This window comes from Protopterus annectens, chromosome 8.part1 (assembly GCF_019279795.1).
Source record: "Protopterus annectens isolate FY-2018-M chromosome 8.part1, PAN1.0, whole genome shotgun sequence".
In the NCBI taxonomy this organism is placed as follows: domain Eukaryota; kingdom Metazoa; phylum Chordata; order Ceratodontiformes; family Protopteridae; genus Protopterus; species Protopterus annectens.
The window spans coordinates 484579749-484597409 of NC_056742.1; the positions used below are offsets into that span (position 1 = coordinate 484579749).

A 17661-nucleotide genomic window follows, 5' to 3' on the forward strand; every position below is an offset into this window, starting at 1 on the left:
CCCCTTACCACACAAAAATCAAATCCACCTCTTTCCTCACATTCTACTAGACCTCTAGAGATTAGGAACAATAGAACCTGTCCCTCCAGGGCAGGAAGGAAAAGGATTTTACTCGAGACTCTTTCTGGTCCCCAAAAAAAGATGGGCCTTGGAGACCAATACTGGATCTATCCTTCCTTAACCAATTCCTAAAAGTACCATCATTCAGAATGCTATCTCTTCAAACTCTTCTCCCTTTAATCCCAGCCAAGACCTACATGGCCACACTAGATCTAAAGGAGGCTTATCTCCGTATTCCCATAAAACCCTCCAAAAGAAAATTCTTAAGTTTTACTGGGCCCCGCTCTCATTTTCAGTTTACAGCCTTGCCCTTTGGTTTGTCTACTGCACCCAGGGTATTCACAAAATGCCTAGCCCCAGCCATTGCCTACTGCAGGACCAAAGGTGTCCAGATCTGTCCCTACCTAGATGACATTCTCCTTCTAGCAGAAACAGAAGACCTCCTCCAAAATCATCTCAGGTTCATCACCTCCCTTCTACAAAACCTGGGTTTCACCCTCAACTTAAACAAATCCTCCTTACTCCTGCAGCAAGACAAAATCTTTCTGGGCTGCAGGATCAGGACAGACCTGATGCGGGCTTTCCTTCCCCAGGACAAAGTCCTGTCACTCTTCAGTCCCTTCCAAAACCTTTTACTAGCTCCTCACATCTGCAAGACAATTCCTGCAACTCCTGGGGCTGATGGCAGCCACCATCCCTATACTTTCCTTAGCAAGAATGCACATGCGGAACTTCCACTGGTACCTGGAAAACTTGTGGTCACAACACCGACACTCCCTAGAGCAACAAATTCCCATTCTGCCCTGTCTCAAAACAGAGCTAAGGTGGTGGATTCAACAAATCCTTCACAACCCAGGACTACCACTCCAAATCCCCTCTCCAACCCAACTTATGCATACGGATGCATCGGACGTAGAGTGGGGGAGCCACCTGCAAAGGTTTCAGGGTACAGGAGGCATGGAATCCTACCCTTCAAAAGAAGCACATCGATGTAAGGAAAATGACTGCAGTTCTGACCCTGGAGGCTTTTCTTCCTATTCTCCAACTGGGCCCCCCTTCAAATATTCACAGACAACACCACAGTAATGTGATATCTCAACAAACAGAGGGACCAGAGCTTACCTCCTTTGCAGGCTAACTATACACATTTGCGACCTCGCCTCCAGGCACAACTTGACCCTGCAGGCCTCATACATCCCCTCTCAGGACAACAAACAAGTAGATATTCTCAGCAGAACATCCTCTCTACAGCACGAGTGGATGTTGAACAGAGAGACCTTTCTAGACATTGTCCACCGGTGGGGCACACCTCAAGTGGATCCGTTTGCCTCCCTCCAGAACAGAAAATTGAACAAATTCTGCACCAAGGATTACTCTCCACTTGCCTGGAGGGTGGATGCCTTCAGCATTCCATGGAAGGGACTGTTTCCTTATGCTTTTCCACCCTTCCCACAAATCCAAAAGGTCCTACTGAAAATCAGGAAGGACAAACCAAAAATCTTGCTGGTGACTTCCTACTGGCCAAGGCAACACTAGTTCCCCGTAATTCTCTCATTAACCAAGGGAATCACCACAAGTTACCCCACAAGGTGGACCTACTCGCACAACAAAAGGGAACTCTGATTCACCCTCACCAACAGATGTTAGGCTGAACACACTAGGTGATAAACTTCTAATCCCTTTCAGACACCACAACTCAGAGGATGTGCTTACAGTCCTGAGGGAGGCCAGGAAACCTGCTACTAGGAAATCATATGTATCATAATGGGAGAGATTCTCAAAATGGTGCCTACATAAGGACAGGGACCCCGGTCAGGCAGACCCATCCCTAGTCCTTGCTTATGTGTGTGAATCATTAAGGATGGCCTTTCCTACTCTTCAGTGAAAGTCCACCTTTCAGCCATTTCAGCTTGCCTACCTCTAGACCCCCCTTTGCTATCCAGGCTGGATGTAAAACTTTTCCTTAGAGAGGGGTCTTACACATCAGACCACCTGAAAACCCATCCCACCACCCTGGGACTTCAACTTTGTTCTGGAAAAACTAACACTGGCTCCTTTTGAGCCAGCTAGCTCTGCTACTTTACAAATGTGTACATGGAAAACTGTCCTGCTGGTGGCCAGTACTTCTGCTAGGAGAGTGTCAGAGTTACAGGCTCTCATGGCCTGCCCCACCCTACACTACCTTCCACAAGGATAGGGTGACCCTATGCACTAACCCTTCCTTCATGCCTAAAGTGGTCAATGAACTGTCCTTAAATCAACCCATTCACCTACCTTACCTACCTTCCCCTCTCCAGCTAACAGTAGTGAGAGGATTCTCCATTCCCTGAATGTACACAGACAACTTAGATTCTACCTAGACAAAACTAAGTCATTCAGAAAATTTAACCAACTATTTATCTCCTTCCATCCCAGAGCTCTGAGCAAGGCAGTCTCCAAACACTGTTTCATGTTGGATCAGAAAATCCATTTCCTTCTGCTACTCGCACCATGGCAAGCACTTACCCCAAGGGGTGAGAGCTCACTCCGCCAGAGGCATGGCTACTTCCAAAGCCTTCCTCAAAGGTTTGGACACAACATCCATTCTGGAAGTAGCCACCTGGTCCACTATTCACACTTTCACTAAACACTACAAATTGGACCATGTCTCCAGAGCCAGGGCAGGCTTTGCTAGAGCAATCCTGCAGGGATTTCTGGAATCTTCCACTTCTGTCACCACCTTTCCCACTAACTAAGCTGTGGTACTCCCCCACATTAAGAATACTGCAATATAAGAATAGAAGGACATAGAATAGTTGTGTAAAAGCTTACCATAACCATAGATGTCCTTCTCTTCCATGTTGCAGTATTCCTTCCCTCCCTCCCAACCCCCTATATTTAGCTTGGACTGTGGAAATAACTTAGGCATAGGAAGCTCTACCTTCACCAAGGGCAGACTAGCCAGCATATGACACTTGAGACATCTAGCTGACATCACTTATTACTCTCTTGGGACTGTCTGACTGGCCTTCAAGTTCTGAGGTATGTGCATGCAGACGTCACATTTAAGGTCCCTGGTTTATGGCCCTACTTCTGACGTCCCACACACCTACAGCAGCCAGGCTTAAGCTTTTGTGTAGAGCCGACGTTCGGGTCACCTGAGGCGGGGAATCCTACACTAAGAATACTACATCATGGAAGAGGAGGACATCTATGGTTATAGTAAGACCATTTTACACATCTATTCTTTCCGGATGGTCATGGTTCAATCATTCTGCCATTTTTGTTCAAGGACTACTGGATGTCCTCAATAGACCTTCAGAATAAGTGCCATCACATAAAAATAAACAGAGTATTTATGCTTCTGGCTGGGAGATGGCCATTACCTGTTCAGAGCACTGCTCTTTGGCCTCACCACAGCCCCCAGGGTGTTCACCAAATGCATGGCAGTAGTAGCAGCTCACTTGAGACTGCAGGGATTCTGGGTGTTTCTGTACTTGGACCACTGGTTCATTACCGCCCCGACCAGACAGCTGCAGATAAGAGGTCGAGACCAGGTACTCCAGACTTGCTGCCATCTAGGGATGACCATAAATTGCAACAAATCTCAGTTAAAACCATCTCACACCTTGGAGTTCATAGGAGCCATTTTCAACACAGTATCCGTGACAGCCTCTCGTCCTCTATTAAGAGTACAGACTGTCAGAGTCCAGGTCAGGAAAATTCACAGCTCCTCAGTTTCAGCCCAGTTAATCCTACAAGCCTTGGGATCAATGTCTGCGGCTATAGTTGTAGTTCCTCTAGCAGGATTTCATATGAGGATTTTTCAGTGGATGTTAGTAAGTCAGTGGTCCATTCTTCGTCAGCACATCTGCTCAGATAAGAATTACCCAAGCATGCAAAAGGTACCGTTGGCAGTGGATCCACTCGGATCAAGTTCTACAAGGCCATCCCTTCATTCTTCCTCAACCCAAGGCCATAGCGACCACGGACGCATCCCAGATTAGGTGTGGGGGGGGGGGCACTTTCTCAGAAATACAGTCCAAGGCACGTGGTCCCCCGAAGAGGTCAGTTTGCATATCAATGTCCTGAAAATGAGAGCAGTACTCTTAGCTCTGCAGGCCTTCCAAGAATCTCTCCCTTCTGGGAGAGTTGCGATTCAGACAGTATGCCTGTGGTTTGGTACATCAACAAACAAGGAGGAACCAGATACCCCTTATGTTGAGAAACTCTGAGTTTGGCAATGGGCAGTCTTTTCCAACTGATTTCTGATAGCAATGCACATTCTGGGAAAATCCATTGTGATAGTGGACAAGTTGAGCAGGTCCATTCTACTACGTCATGAGTGATCTGTCAAAAAAAATGTGATTTTTTTTTTGTCAGTGGGAACAGCCATGCAGCGACCTATTTGCGTCTCCCCTAAACAAGTACAGTAGGTTCTTTGCCCTAATCCCCTCACTGTGGGGAGTTATCGAGAGATGCTCTCCTGCACGACCCTCCCCGTCTCCTGTATGCTTATCCCCCAACTTTCTGCAGAAAGCATCCTTGTTGATGAGCAAAGTCATCCTCATTGCCCCTTACTGGCCTCGTTTCATTTGCAGAGCCCAAATTGGGCAAGCCAGTCACAAAGGTAACCGTAAACATGTGTTTGTATATTGTATATTCTTTGTCTATAACAAATTGGGCCTTTCTTTACCAAAACCATTCAGAGCCCATTCATCCAGGTCCATAGCAACATCTTCAGTCTTTCTTTCCAGAGTATCCATGCACGATATGTGAGTGGCTGCTACTTGGGCTAATACTCATATATTTATTACTCATTACAAATTGGATCTGGTCTCAAGGAGAAGAACAGCCTTTGTCTCAAGTGTGCTCAGGAATATCCTTCCTTAGAGTCCTCCCAGGATTTCAGGTAGCTGGTGACTGTCCCAGCGGTTGAGGAATGAATGAAAATGGGCAACATCCAGTAAAGAAGTTATGTACTCACCATAACGTTTCATCAGTGTTGTCCATTTTCATTCTTCCTGAACGTCCCTCCCACCAATCCCCTACCTTTGAACTAATGACTTCTGGAAGAACAAGACCTTATAAGGGAACCACTGTTCCTTTTGTTGAGCTCCAGATACAGATTTCTAGTATGTTGCTAATATTTTCCTTTATGCTGTAAGCCAGCAAACAAAATCTGAGGTATGTTAGAGGATAGAGCATTGTGGGTAAGGGAGGAGCTCAAGAACCTGTTAGTGGCTACGAGCTGAAAATAACTGTCGAGTCTGATCTGAGGATTGCATCTGAACCCAATTGTTGGAGGAATAAAAATGGACAACACAGATGGAACGTTATGGTGAGCACATAACTTCTTTTTATATACAGAGTCATTGATACAGTACAATATATAGACGCATTTTATACAGAGTGGAAATCAAGAGTTGGCATGCTGAAAGAATCACAATCAGAAATAGAGTAAGGTATAGTTAAATTATGTTGAAGAAAAGGGTGCAGTGAGTAGCGAGAGAGGAGAAGAGGATAGAGATTGTATGAAGAATACAGGCAAGGTGGAGTGCTATGGGGAAAAATGGCATGGAGGAGGTAGTAAATTTAAAGATATTTAGTAGGCTGTAGATGAGCTAGCAGTGGGGACCGTAATGAGAGTAGTAGTATATTTTTGTTCTCTTGTGATCCCTTTTGTTGTGAAGCATTTGCTAGCAGTAGAAGGTAAAATTGCCTTTAAATTTTTTGGCAATGTTTCCCATCTTTTTCATCTTAGTCCATTCATGGGACCTGTCTCTTCTCTATGGGACTTGAACTTCATGATAGAAGAACTTGTGCCTAAATTCCTTTTCTGCAAGACATTTTTTCTAGTGGCTATTTCTGTCAAAAGAATATCTGAACTGCAATCCGTAATGCCAAAGAATCCTTGTACAGTCTTGCAAAGGGACAGACTTGGGATCCAAACTTACTCATTCACAGCATAAGTGATTTCAAAACTGTCCTTGAATCAGTATATTCTCTTACCAATTTTCGGTCCACGATTTCAAGTGAAGGGGACATAATCATGCACGTAGTGGATTTGCTCAAGCAACTGAGTCATTGCACGGACAGGACTAAGGATTTTAGACAGACTGATAATTTACTTGTTTTATGCTAGGAACTCAAGGGAAAGATATGTCCAAACAAACCAAATACAATTAACTGGCTAGTTTTGTTACCTTCTGCTGTTAATAGTCATGGCAAATTACTGGGTAGTCTGCTAAAGCACATTCCATTAGGCCAGCTATAACTGGCTACTATAGAAGTTTGTCTGTTTGAAGTGGAAGTATGTGCCACTTTTGCTACAACATCCAAACATGTGCTGGGTATGTTAGTTGGATGTAGGGCAGGTTTGACTCTGCATTTCCCCATGGTATGCTGTAATCTCTTCCTCCTTAGTCCCAGTTTGGGCATCTCTTTGGACAGGTAATTGCTTTAGTACTCTTTCGATATGTTGTGAATGGTGCTGCTACTGCAGTGATCCTTATGAAGAAGATAGTACAGTTATGTGAGGATAGACATTTTGGTGATAATTTGAGTAACAGGAGCACTGTTGTAATATATCTTACCTCTTATCTTTCCTTTACCCTGTTTATTTACACAGCTCACCTTACTCTAGGGAATGGGGAGTGAAATTTAAGCTGAAGCTGTGGTCTCCTCACTGAAATTGGTCCACCCACCCAATGGAGTGCTTTCCTGTCCCCACAAAGCCTGTCATCTTGAAGTACCAAGGGTTATTGGCAGACCACTTTGTGGAGAAATCCCACTTCACTTAGCTCTGAGTTTCTTCTTTAAGACTTTTTGGCACACACATGTTGTTGGTTAAAAATAGAAGTAGTTACATGTTGTAAGCAGACTTTTTTTCTTATAGGTACTTGTATGAGCGTATTGACGGCAGAGTTAGAGGAAACCTTCGGCAAGCTGCAATCGATCGCTTTAGCAAACCTGACTCAGATCGATTTGTTTTTCTGCTGTGTACCAGAGCTGGAGGGCTAGGAATCAATCTGACAGCAGCAGACACTTGCATCATCTTTGATTCTGACTGGAATCCACAGAATGATTTACAGGTAAGTTGTGTATAAAGTAGTTGGTAGACACTGTGTGTGCGTCATGCAATACATGAGACTTTTTCAAGATGTACACTGTGACATCCTTGCTCTAGGCTAGTAATCAAGGAGCCTGAATCCTCACTACTGGCACTGGAGAGGAACGTTCACTTAGAACAAAAATAGATAACACCCAGTATTTCCAGATGCAGCTGTCTGTATCAAACACAATTTCCCTTAAGAACACACAGGGAACACACTCAGTCCAGGGTCTGGATTTCTGTCTCTGTCTCCCTCCAGGTCCCTATTAAGACTCCCCACTGGCACAGCAATAGAGTTGAGTCCTCGGCCGAGTGTCCAAGCCAAGTCCTCCAGCACCCTTTCTGTGAAACCGGTGCTTCATGTCTGTGCTCCAAACAGCTGACACACGCACACACTCTGAGATTTGATTTTCTCTCTCACACACACACACACACACACACACACACACACACACACAGAGTCACTCACTCACTCCTGGAAAAGGCTGGAACAGATTTCATAGCTATGCCCTCCTTCTGCCCAGACTGTAAGGTAGTTACACCGCCACAGGACACTTCAAAGCCAGCTACTCTAAGGCTTTTGCAAGGGTACATAATTAGACTGAGTGAAATTAATATTAATACAAATAGTAGTTTGACCAGCAACAAGGCTTTCAGATGCAGCCAGAGCTGTCACCAAATGTATAAACATACTCTGAGAGATTAAAATATTCTCTAAAAGACCAGCCACAGTGAAAAAATGAAAATGTATTTAATAAATAAGAAAAGTACATGAAAATACTAAATATCTGTTTACAGTAAACGCCAGAGGTTTCACTCACAGGAAATATTAAAATAACAAAAGCAAATAGATTTGCACAGATACAGAAAAACAGTACTTAACTAATCTCACTATATTTTCCTGACTGATCTAAAGAATTACTTTTCCCTGGTTCACTTACTAGAGTAAGGCAAGATGAAGTAGGTGAGGGTTTCAAAAACAGACTGCAATTAGATTTCAGTCTCATCTAGTATTAAATGTTGTTTTTGTCCTAGATAACAGAATAACATAACATACATTTGTTCATCTGACTTCTGGTTCCCATGCTTACCCCCATTGCTAGAAACTGCCAGGATTTCGCACATGTGTGTCAATAATACACACACCACACAGTCTTGCTCAGATCTGTTGCTGCTTCTGGAAGTCACAAAACAATTTCAAACCTCCACCCTTCTAGAGTAGCAATTAATTCACCCCAAAGACAGTACAGAAAGCTTCCTAGTACAAGCTTTGTCTCTGGCTGCATTGAGAAATGTAAGATAAAATATGTATGGCCTAAGCCAGGTAATTTAATTTCAAACTATTTTCAAAGTTAGTTGGATTGAGATTAACCTCTTCTCTTCCAGTATCCTCTGTTAACAATATACGTTTAAACAATTGCAGTAATGCATGTATATTTCTTTTTCTGTCCAGCAGGGCACACTGTATATTTTTAACACAAGCAGCTTTACAAATGCATTTTTCAACACAATCATCTGTACAAATCAGTTTGATATACAAATGACATATATTTTTTTACAGAATTCCAGCTAGCTGTGCTGGCATAGGTTACACATCCAGTGCCCTACTTCTCCTAGCATAGCTAGCAATACCTCACATAGTTACATACACCTTGGTAGCACATTTGTTTATTTTATTAAATTTTCCAATGCCTTCTTGATTTTCTTGCTTCCTTTATTTATAATGCTGTTAACATATGTGACCAATGGCGAAGTAATTCTCCTGTCTTTTTTACTTCCATTATATGTTTAGAAAAGGGATTTTTGAAGTACTGTCTAAGAACGCCAAATCCATAGTAATTGTGCTTTGCTTATATTAAACCAAATATATTATTTCGTTTTTTTTTTCCTGATTTACAAAGCGTCTGAATAAAAATATATTTTGTCTTACTGAGTTTAATGTATCTTAAACTGAAAGTGTTTGCTTCACTGTGTTGGCTGTAAAATTATGCATTTGCAGATTTGTGATGAACATCACAGTACTACAGTATGCAGGTGATGAAGCCTGTTATATGCACATCACAGTATGCAGGTGAAGCTGATTCCCCAACAGTGAAGGATTGTAGGGAAGCATCTGATCTAGGAAGCATTAATGTAAAAGTAGAAAAGGGATTAATCACTGTTCATTTGTGCCAGTAGTTTCTGAGGCAAGTAAGTTGTCCTTGTGCAGAGTCTGAAGTAGCAGAAAGTGTCGCTGATTGCTTTGTCCAGTGTACAAGATGTACCTTTATCAGAAAGGCAAGACTCTTGTACTTCAGATATTATTCTGAAATAGGAGATGATGTGGTGGCAAGTCTGTCCTGTACTCATCTGAATGAAGTGTGTGTGTGACATTTACAGATTGCCATACCTCTTTCCGAATTTTGCAGAAATTACTGAATTTCTACATTACATGAAATACAAAGTGGTACTTTTAAATTATGATTTTGCATCCTTTTTATGACACTTATGCTGCTTTCAGTCAAGCTTGATGTGTGTGTGTGTGCATGCATGCTTGCAGCCAAGAAGTGGGCTACAGCCAGTTAGCTAACAGCGTACCCCTCATCTCTCCTGAATTTTGTGTAAAGTACTGGATTTCAGATGCATATAACAGGCTTCCCCGAAATACTGAGTGGTGCCTTTAAATCACAATTATTACAGCTTTCTTTTAAGGAAGTCAGTTGTAGCTTTAAGTCTAGTTATTTTTTTATTTACTTATTTGAAGCTTCTGAATATAGTTTTAGAAGTCAGGTTCAGGTTTTAACTTTCTGTGGATTATGGCAAGAAGAAATCTTCTCAAAAATACCTTGACATGGAGTTTTTAGAAGTATTTTTCACGTTTTGCAAAAATATTTTCTAGTGTTTCTTATATCGATTTCACAGGGTCTGAAAAACTTGCAGAGTGAGAGGACTTGTTTTTAATTAAGATTTTCCTTCAGATTATCTGTATTGTTTAGGTCGATAACTGCCCTTTCTAGACAAAAGTTTTGTGTCAACCATTGAATGTGTTTTAAGTTTTATACACTGCATTCCGTTTTTGTGTACTCTGAGCTCTACGGGGATTATATAGTTTGATGACAAAACTTTTTAGTGTCAGAAGTAGGAAATATTTGTATTGCAAATACAGTATACATGAAATATTCCAGTGCAGTAATGTAATGTTTTTATTGGGGAACGTGTTAATATGACAGTTCCATTAGGAAAAGATGCTGATGATTTTTGATACTTTTACACTATGCCACTGCACTCTACATTTTTGTGCTTTCAGAAGAAAATCATCATATTACTGGGTAGTAGTCACTAGATGCTGCGTTGGTACGGTGGTAGCGTTGTTACCTCACAGCAAGAGGTTCTCCCGTTCGATTCTCGGCTTGGCTTGAGAATGCCTTCTGTGTGGAGTCTGCATGACCTCCCCGCGGTTGGGTAGCGTTCAAAAGACATGCGTGCGTAAATGGGCATGCCTTCGTTGAAGGTTGGGCAACGAGCTGGCACCTCAGCGTTTCGTAAAAATCTACTGCCAATCATTAGCGGACCGGAGTGCCGCTGTGGCGACCCCTTACCAGGAAAAAAAATGAAAGACAAACAATAACAACTGGGTAGTAGTCACTCTGGTTGTGTGACATAATTTTGGGAGCAGGCAACCAGTTAGGTCATGTATGGTAGTATATTTCAGGGTTTTTGTACATTTTCAAAATTGTTTTGAACCAGATGAGACCACTGACAGTTTACATAGTTAAGTATTTGTTAAAAATGGTGCTGAGTTAGTTTCATGTTATCACAGCAGTGGATATTGAAATCACATAGGGAGATGATATTTTGTTTGAATTCATAAGTGTAATATTCTAAGCAGTAGATTTGGTGGCAAGGATAGCAGTGGGTGAAAAGGTGAAAAAAGCAAATATTCAGTTTAAGATGTCTACAGTAGTACATGTTCCGATTATCCCATTTGGGCCATGGCCAGTTATATTTTGAGGAACAGGTGATTATACAGCAATTTGTAGATCTGTGCACCCAACTGTTGTTTTCTAGACAAATACCATTTTAACATGAGTTTAGAGAAGATAAGTACAGTTCAGTATCAGCAACAAGTCAGTCATTTTGAGCAGAATCAAACTTAAGGTATTCATGCTGCTTCATCTAACACTGACCACTTTCAGACTATTATAACTTAGCTTGTTAACACTCTGTAATCTGAGAGTGACTGAATTGGAATAATACCAATGTAAATTGAAGTGACATTGATTTGGATAGGGGCTGTATTGCAAACCTTTTCATAAGGCTGTTAAATGTTTTAAAGTATAACTGAGAAGTTAAGCTGAACATTGATAAAATGCAAGTGAAAAAGACTGAAAATAGAACGTTCTGTTATACTAGTATGAGTTACAAATGCTGAGAAATTATTGTAGAAGCAAAGTTGGAGAATTTGTGCAGGAGATGAAATAATTGGAGGGGCATACACAAATACTTGTTTTTATCATGTGTTGTACTGGAGAGTAATACAAACTGAGTGTCACAGTGATGCAGCATTGGTTAACATTGCTGCCTCACACCTTGTGTTTCTTGAGGTAGGTTCTCTTGTCTGAGTTTTCACCGGATACTCCACTTTCCTCTTATATTCTGAAGGCAGTATTTGTGCATGGTGTGTTTGTGTGTGCCTGTTTTGTGTGGGTATTTTTCTGTGATTGACCAGCATTCCATAGTAGAGTGTACTGTTTGTTTCCATTGCTTGCTGGCTTAGGCTGTGGATCCCCTCATGAACAGGATAATAAGAGAAAGTACAAACAGCAATTTTATCAATAAAAAGGCTTTACAGTGATAAGTTATTGCATTCCACATTTTTTAATGTAGTTCACTACTGTTTCTTTTTTGTGTTTAAATGTGAGACCATTAACATTTAAAGACATTATGAAAAGCATCATTATCTTGAGAGATTATTATTCCTACCTTTTATGTATAACAGCTTTTTTGTTAAATGTCTAGTTACAGCTTTTGTGATACATGCATGTACTGTTTGGCAGGTTAATCTTTTATACAGTTGTTTCTTGTCATCTCCATTTGAGCATTATGTCACATCTTGCAAAACGCATCCCATAATTGACTTACTATTGCATTTCTGAGAAACAATTAAAGGTTATATGCCCATCAGTGAAAGAAGTCCATGAAAATGTTTTACTTTTGTGTTATACCTTAGAGCATATCTTGTTTCCCCGATGTGCGCATGAAATCTGTAGATGTCCTTGACTGAGATCACTATTGAAATATCCCAAACAGATGAGTTATCCATGCTGATGTCTTGTAGGCCTACCAAAGGTTAACCTGCCCTGAACCATGCATCTGACATATGACCTCACCTTGTTAAGTGTAGAGGTATATAGGTGTACTTACGACTGTATTTCCACAGACTGTCTTACAGCTAGCCCAAACGCAGGTTGCTCACCTGTTGAATTGATCATTGCATGGCTGCTGGTATGGTTGTTTCCTGAAATAGAGAAGTGCCAGTTGGGAAACCTTCCTTTACTTGCTTAAATTGTTTTGCAGTATGTGTATTAAATGTGGGCTAGGAAGGGTAAATATGAGTATGGTAGGCAAATTGCCTACAAAGTCCTCCATACTTGGTGTCTTTTCTGCTTTGGTGTGGAACACAACTACAAGGCCTGCTCCATTTGTCAATCCTTTATGCCCATAACTTTGTGATCCAATTTCTTTGTTCAACACTTTCTTAAGACACCCAACAATTGAAGGTTTGGCCCACTCCAAGATGGTGGATTCTCCCTCTCCTGACATACTTTTATCCCACAAGAAAAAACTCAAGAGGCCTATGCCTGACACTCGGTCTGTTCTCTCAGATTTCAGCTCACCCGCTGTGAGGTTACAGAACCTGTGGTACATCCATCTCCACTTCTAATGCCCTCTACCGCTGCCCTACCAGAAGCAAGTATGGCTTTGGAGGATCATTCTGCCGCGTCAGAGAAGAGGAACTGTGAATCATCATTTCAGAGGGACCAGAAGATATCCCACAGATTTTAGTTATGTAAGAGATTATGGGTAAGTTAACTGGGGTACGTCAGGGCACTGAACTTCCTTGTTTACGTCAGGGCACTGAACTTCCTTGTTTGGTTTAAGAGAATGTCACACAAAAGAAAAAGCATCAGATGACAAAGCATGTCCCTTCACCCTCCTCCTCCTCCTAGAGAGAAGGAATGGATGGATTTTTCTCACTGCCTGCTCAAGGCTATTATGGCCCTGAAACCTTGTTCCCTTCCTGTACCCCCCTCCCTCCTGCATCTACCCCTCAGAAAATAAGTTGATTCATCCTCCTCCTCCTCTGAAAAAGAAGATTAATCTGACTCTAACCATTCTCTGACCTGTCACTCTCAAATTCACTCCTCTGACCAGATTCCTTCAGATGAAGACTCATCTCCTCAGTGGAAGAAGCTTCTTTTTGGGATACAATTATAAACACTGTACAATTCTTGTAGGAGTCAAAACAAATTTCAAAGTTCTAGCAAAGGTATTACAACCTTTTGGAAGTGGGCAGTCCTGCCTCTTCTCCTGTCCCTCCAGCTCTGGAGGCCTTTTTGAACACTTTCCAGTCTCCCTCTACAGCTGCTGATTCACAACCTCCTGCTCTTAAAAGACCAGACACATTTTTCAGAATTCCTGAAGAGCTAAGATTCCTGTACAAGAACCCTGTGTCAGACCCGTCTGCAGTATCTGTCTCGTTTGACAAACCTTCTAAATTGCTCCCCAATGCCAATGCCCTCCCCTCAGACAAAGACAATAGGGCCATGGATAGGTGGGGAAAGATGGTTTATACTTACTCTGCTGTGGCATTCAAGGCTACTGACTACCAGACCCAGATGACCAATTACTTGTTGCCCATACTCAACAGTTTAAACAATGTAATTGGTGGATTTCTAAGGCTCAATCTCTACACAGCGAGTGTTGTCCCTCAGGTAGCTGGACACAGTATAAAATGTAGTTATGATATGGAGACTTCTTCCAGAGCAGTTGCCACCAGTTTTCACATTTGCAGATATGCATGGTAGCACAACCAGCCTGTGCCAGATGATTTCAGAGCCATACTTTTACTGACTCACCTTTAGACAGTAATTTTATGTTCAGACCTCAGGCAGCCAACTTTCATTTAAAGCTTTACAGGAGCTTGCCAAGACAGTGAAATACTACAGACAAATTCTGCTTGTGTCTCTGCCTAGATACCAGGGGAACTGTCCAGCCAAGCCCACTTTTTTGTTGGAAGAGACTCCATGCCTGTTTAGAAACACAAGAAGGCACGCAGAAAGAGATTTGCAGAGAAATCTCAGCGGGACCCCATATATGGGAGGCCTCATTTTTCAGAAAAATATCTATGGCTGTCTTCCAAATCTCCCTTCTCCTCTGTCCTTTCTTACCCCTCTCCAAAGATTAACTCATTCCACCTTAAACTGGGAAAAGATTACCACAGATCAGTGCATGTTTTTTTATCATAAAAAGGGTTATGACATGTCTTGGAAAGAACTCATTACATTGAACGGCATACCTCCTCCTCCCCACAACTAATTTCAGCTTCTACCACCTATTCTGTAGGAGATACAGTTCATGGATTCAACAGAACCTGTGCTTGTAAAAATTGTAGGAAGGGTGTTTTATGCCAGGCTGTTCCTAGTTCCAAAAAAGGACAATGGAGACCCATAATGGAATTCTGTTTTCTAAACACTTTCCTAAAAGTGCCAACCTTCAAAATGCTGTCTTTATAGAAACTGCTGCCTTTCCTCCTTTCACAGGCATACCCAGTCTTCCTGAATCTTAAGAATGCCTATCAGTATATTCCAATTTGCCCCTCCTGCAGGAGATTCCTCAGTTTTTGTACTGGCGCATCTTTGTTTCAGTTTACTGTTTTGCCTTTTGGGCTTTCCACAGCCCCAAAAGTATTCACATAGTACCTAGCACCAGTAATAGCCTTCTTTCGTACTTGGGGGGGGGGGGGATTCAGATTTTCCATTATTTAGATGATCTGTTAATCCGGGCTACCTCGCAGTAGATCCTAATGCAGCATCTGCTGTTCACCCTCAACCTCCTGTTGCAGTCTGGGTTCATCGTCAGCTTTAAAAAGTCATCCCTTCAGCCCACCCAGGACGTGGTGTTCCATTGCTGCAGACTGGACACCAAGACAGTGCAGGCCTACTTGTGTCAGGAGAAGATCCAGAAGCTTACAGCTTACTTTCACCACCTTTCCTCCCTCCACAGATGCTCAACCAGGGATCTCCTAAAAGCTGTGGGAGTCATGGCTGCAGTCATCCCAATGCTTCCTGTAGCCAGGTTGCACATGATGAGAATTCATTGGTATCTGAAAACAGTATGGTCCCAACACTTTCATCCTATAGACACAGAACAACCTCATACCTTGTCTCAGGAAAGAGTTTGCATGGTGGATAGACCAAGTGAAACTCAACACAAGGCTCCCCTTCAACCCACAAACTCCAATTCTGGAAATCTACACAGATGTGTTGGACGAGGCCTAGGGTGCCTGGACAGGTTTCCACAGAGTACAGGGAAGGTGGAAACCCAGGCTCATAGAGGAGCACATCAACCTGAAAAAATGAGGGCTCTCATCTTACCACTTGAGGTTTTCTCACACATCTGGAAACCAGGCAAATCTGCAAGTGTTCATAGACAACACTAGAGTTATGTTTTACATAAACAAGCAGAGAGGCACCAAATCATACCAGTTGTGTAGACTAGCACAGAGTGCCTAGGACCAGGCCATCCAGAACAGCACATCTCTCCTCATCACATGCATTCCATCACAGGACAGTGCTCTAGCAGACATATTAAGCAGATCCATCAGGGACCTTTACAAATGGACCCCAAAAAGATAAGTCTTCCTGGACATGCTACACAGGTAGGGAGCACCTCAGATAGGATTGACTTGCATTAGCGAGCAACTAACTCCTCCCCCTGTTTTGCACCAGGACACCTTGACCTTCAACTTGGAGGACAGGTGCATTCTCCATCCACTGGAAAGGGAAGTTTCTATATACCTTCTCTGCACTACCTCTAATTCCAAAGGTATTAGTAAAAATACAAAAAAAAAGATCAAAACTCTGAATGGTGACACCCTTTTGACCAAGATCTCATTGGATGTTCTTCATGTTTTATTATTGTACTCCTAACTGATGAGATTTCACGACGTGGAAGCCCTTGGCCAGGCCAACTACCACAGAATTTTCCTTACCTCCTGAAGCCAGCGGACGCCCTGAATGACTTTAAGATGGCCAGGTATAATTAGAGTTGGCTTCATAACCTCTCTTCTTTCTTGCATTCAGAGCCTGAAGCAGTATGTGTTGGTCTGTCCACACCAGCGAAAGATTATGTGTAAAGCTAAGTACTCCATTGGGGTGTGTTATATGTTTCTTGACTAGTATCATAGAAAGTTAATAACTATCTCCACAGTGGCAAGCAGATACCCCCACTGGGACATTCACTCTTTTTGTGCGACATGTTTAGACCCAGAACACGATGTACCTAACTGTTGGTTCTGTGCTCACTTTAAAAGTAGGACTATCATGTGTAGGGCTGTGATTTTAGCTAAGCACTTAAGTGAGTCATTAGAACCTTCTTGTACAATGTTGCCCACAGGGTGGGTTGAAGTTAATTTCCCCAGGCGTGTCTAATTCCAAAGGGCCACTACTATCTCCACTACCTCTAATTCCAAAGGTCTTACTGAAAGTCCAAAAAGAAAGACTAAAACTTTTTGTTGACACCTTTTTGGCCAAGACAACATTGGATGCTCTTCGTGTTTCACCCTTGCATTCATAACTGATGGGATTTTCTGCATTGGAAGCCCTTGGCTGATCGAACTACCAGAGAATTTTCTCCTCCTTCTCTTGAAGCTTGTGGATGCCCCTAACCAATGTAAAGACATTTTGAATGTAAAGGAAGTCTACCAGCACCATAACCTCAGTTCTTTCTTGCTATCATAGCCTGAAGCAGAGTGCTAGTCAGTGTGTCAGTCAGTCTGCAACAGAGAAAGGAGACATCTAAAGCTAAGTACCTGGTTGAGGAGCTTTTCATGTGTTTAACTGATGTCAGAGAAAGTTAACTGTTTCCACTGTGGCAAGCACCACAGCAGGACTTTCACTCCTTTTGTGTAACCTGTTCTGGCCTAGAACACAACATACCTAACTTGTTGGTTCTGTGCTCACTTTAATAGTAGAATTATAACTCCTACTGGTGGCACCCTTTTAGCCAGGACAATATTGGTTCCCCCTTCTTGTCCATCTAACCAGGGGCAACCATCACAAACTATCACACAACAGAATGGACCCAAACCTGTCATCCCTAATCCTAAGCCTATGGATGATGGTGGTCTGATCCCTTTCAGACACCAATTTTCAGACAATGCATTTTGGGTCTTCCAAGAGACAAGGAGACTCTTACTTTAAAATCCTGTATAGCCAAATGGAAGAGATTTTCTTACTGGTGGAGCC

The 17661-nt window shown here is 42.3% G+C and overlaps 1 protein-coding gene across 1 annotated transcript in view; it reads left to right on the plus strand.

Moving 5' to 3' along the window:
• The window catches only part of CHD9 (chromodomain helicase DNA binding protein 9), a 2842495-nt gene that overhangs the window by 1694761 nt on the left and 1130073 nt on the right, over nt 1-17661 (plus strand). The window contains exon 17 of the mRNA XM_044082017.1: nt 6938-7133. Coding sequence (XP_043937952.1) covers nt 6938-7133 — 196 coding nt within the window. The remainder of the gene's footprint in view (nt 1-6937; nt 7134-17661) is intronic.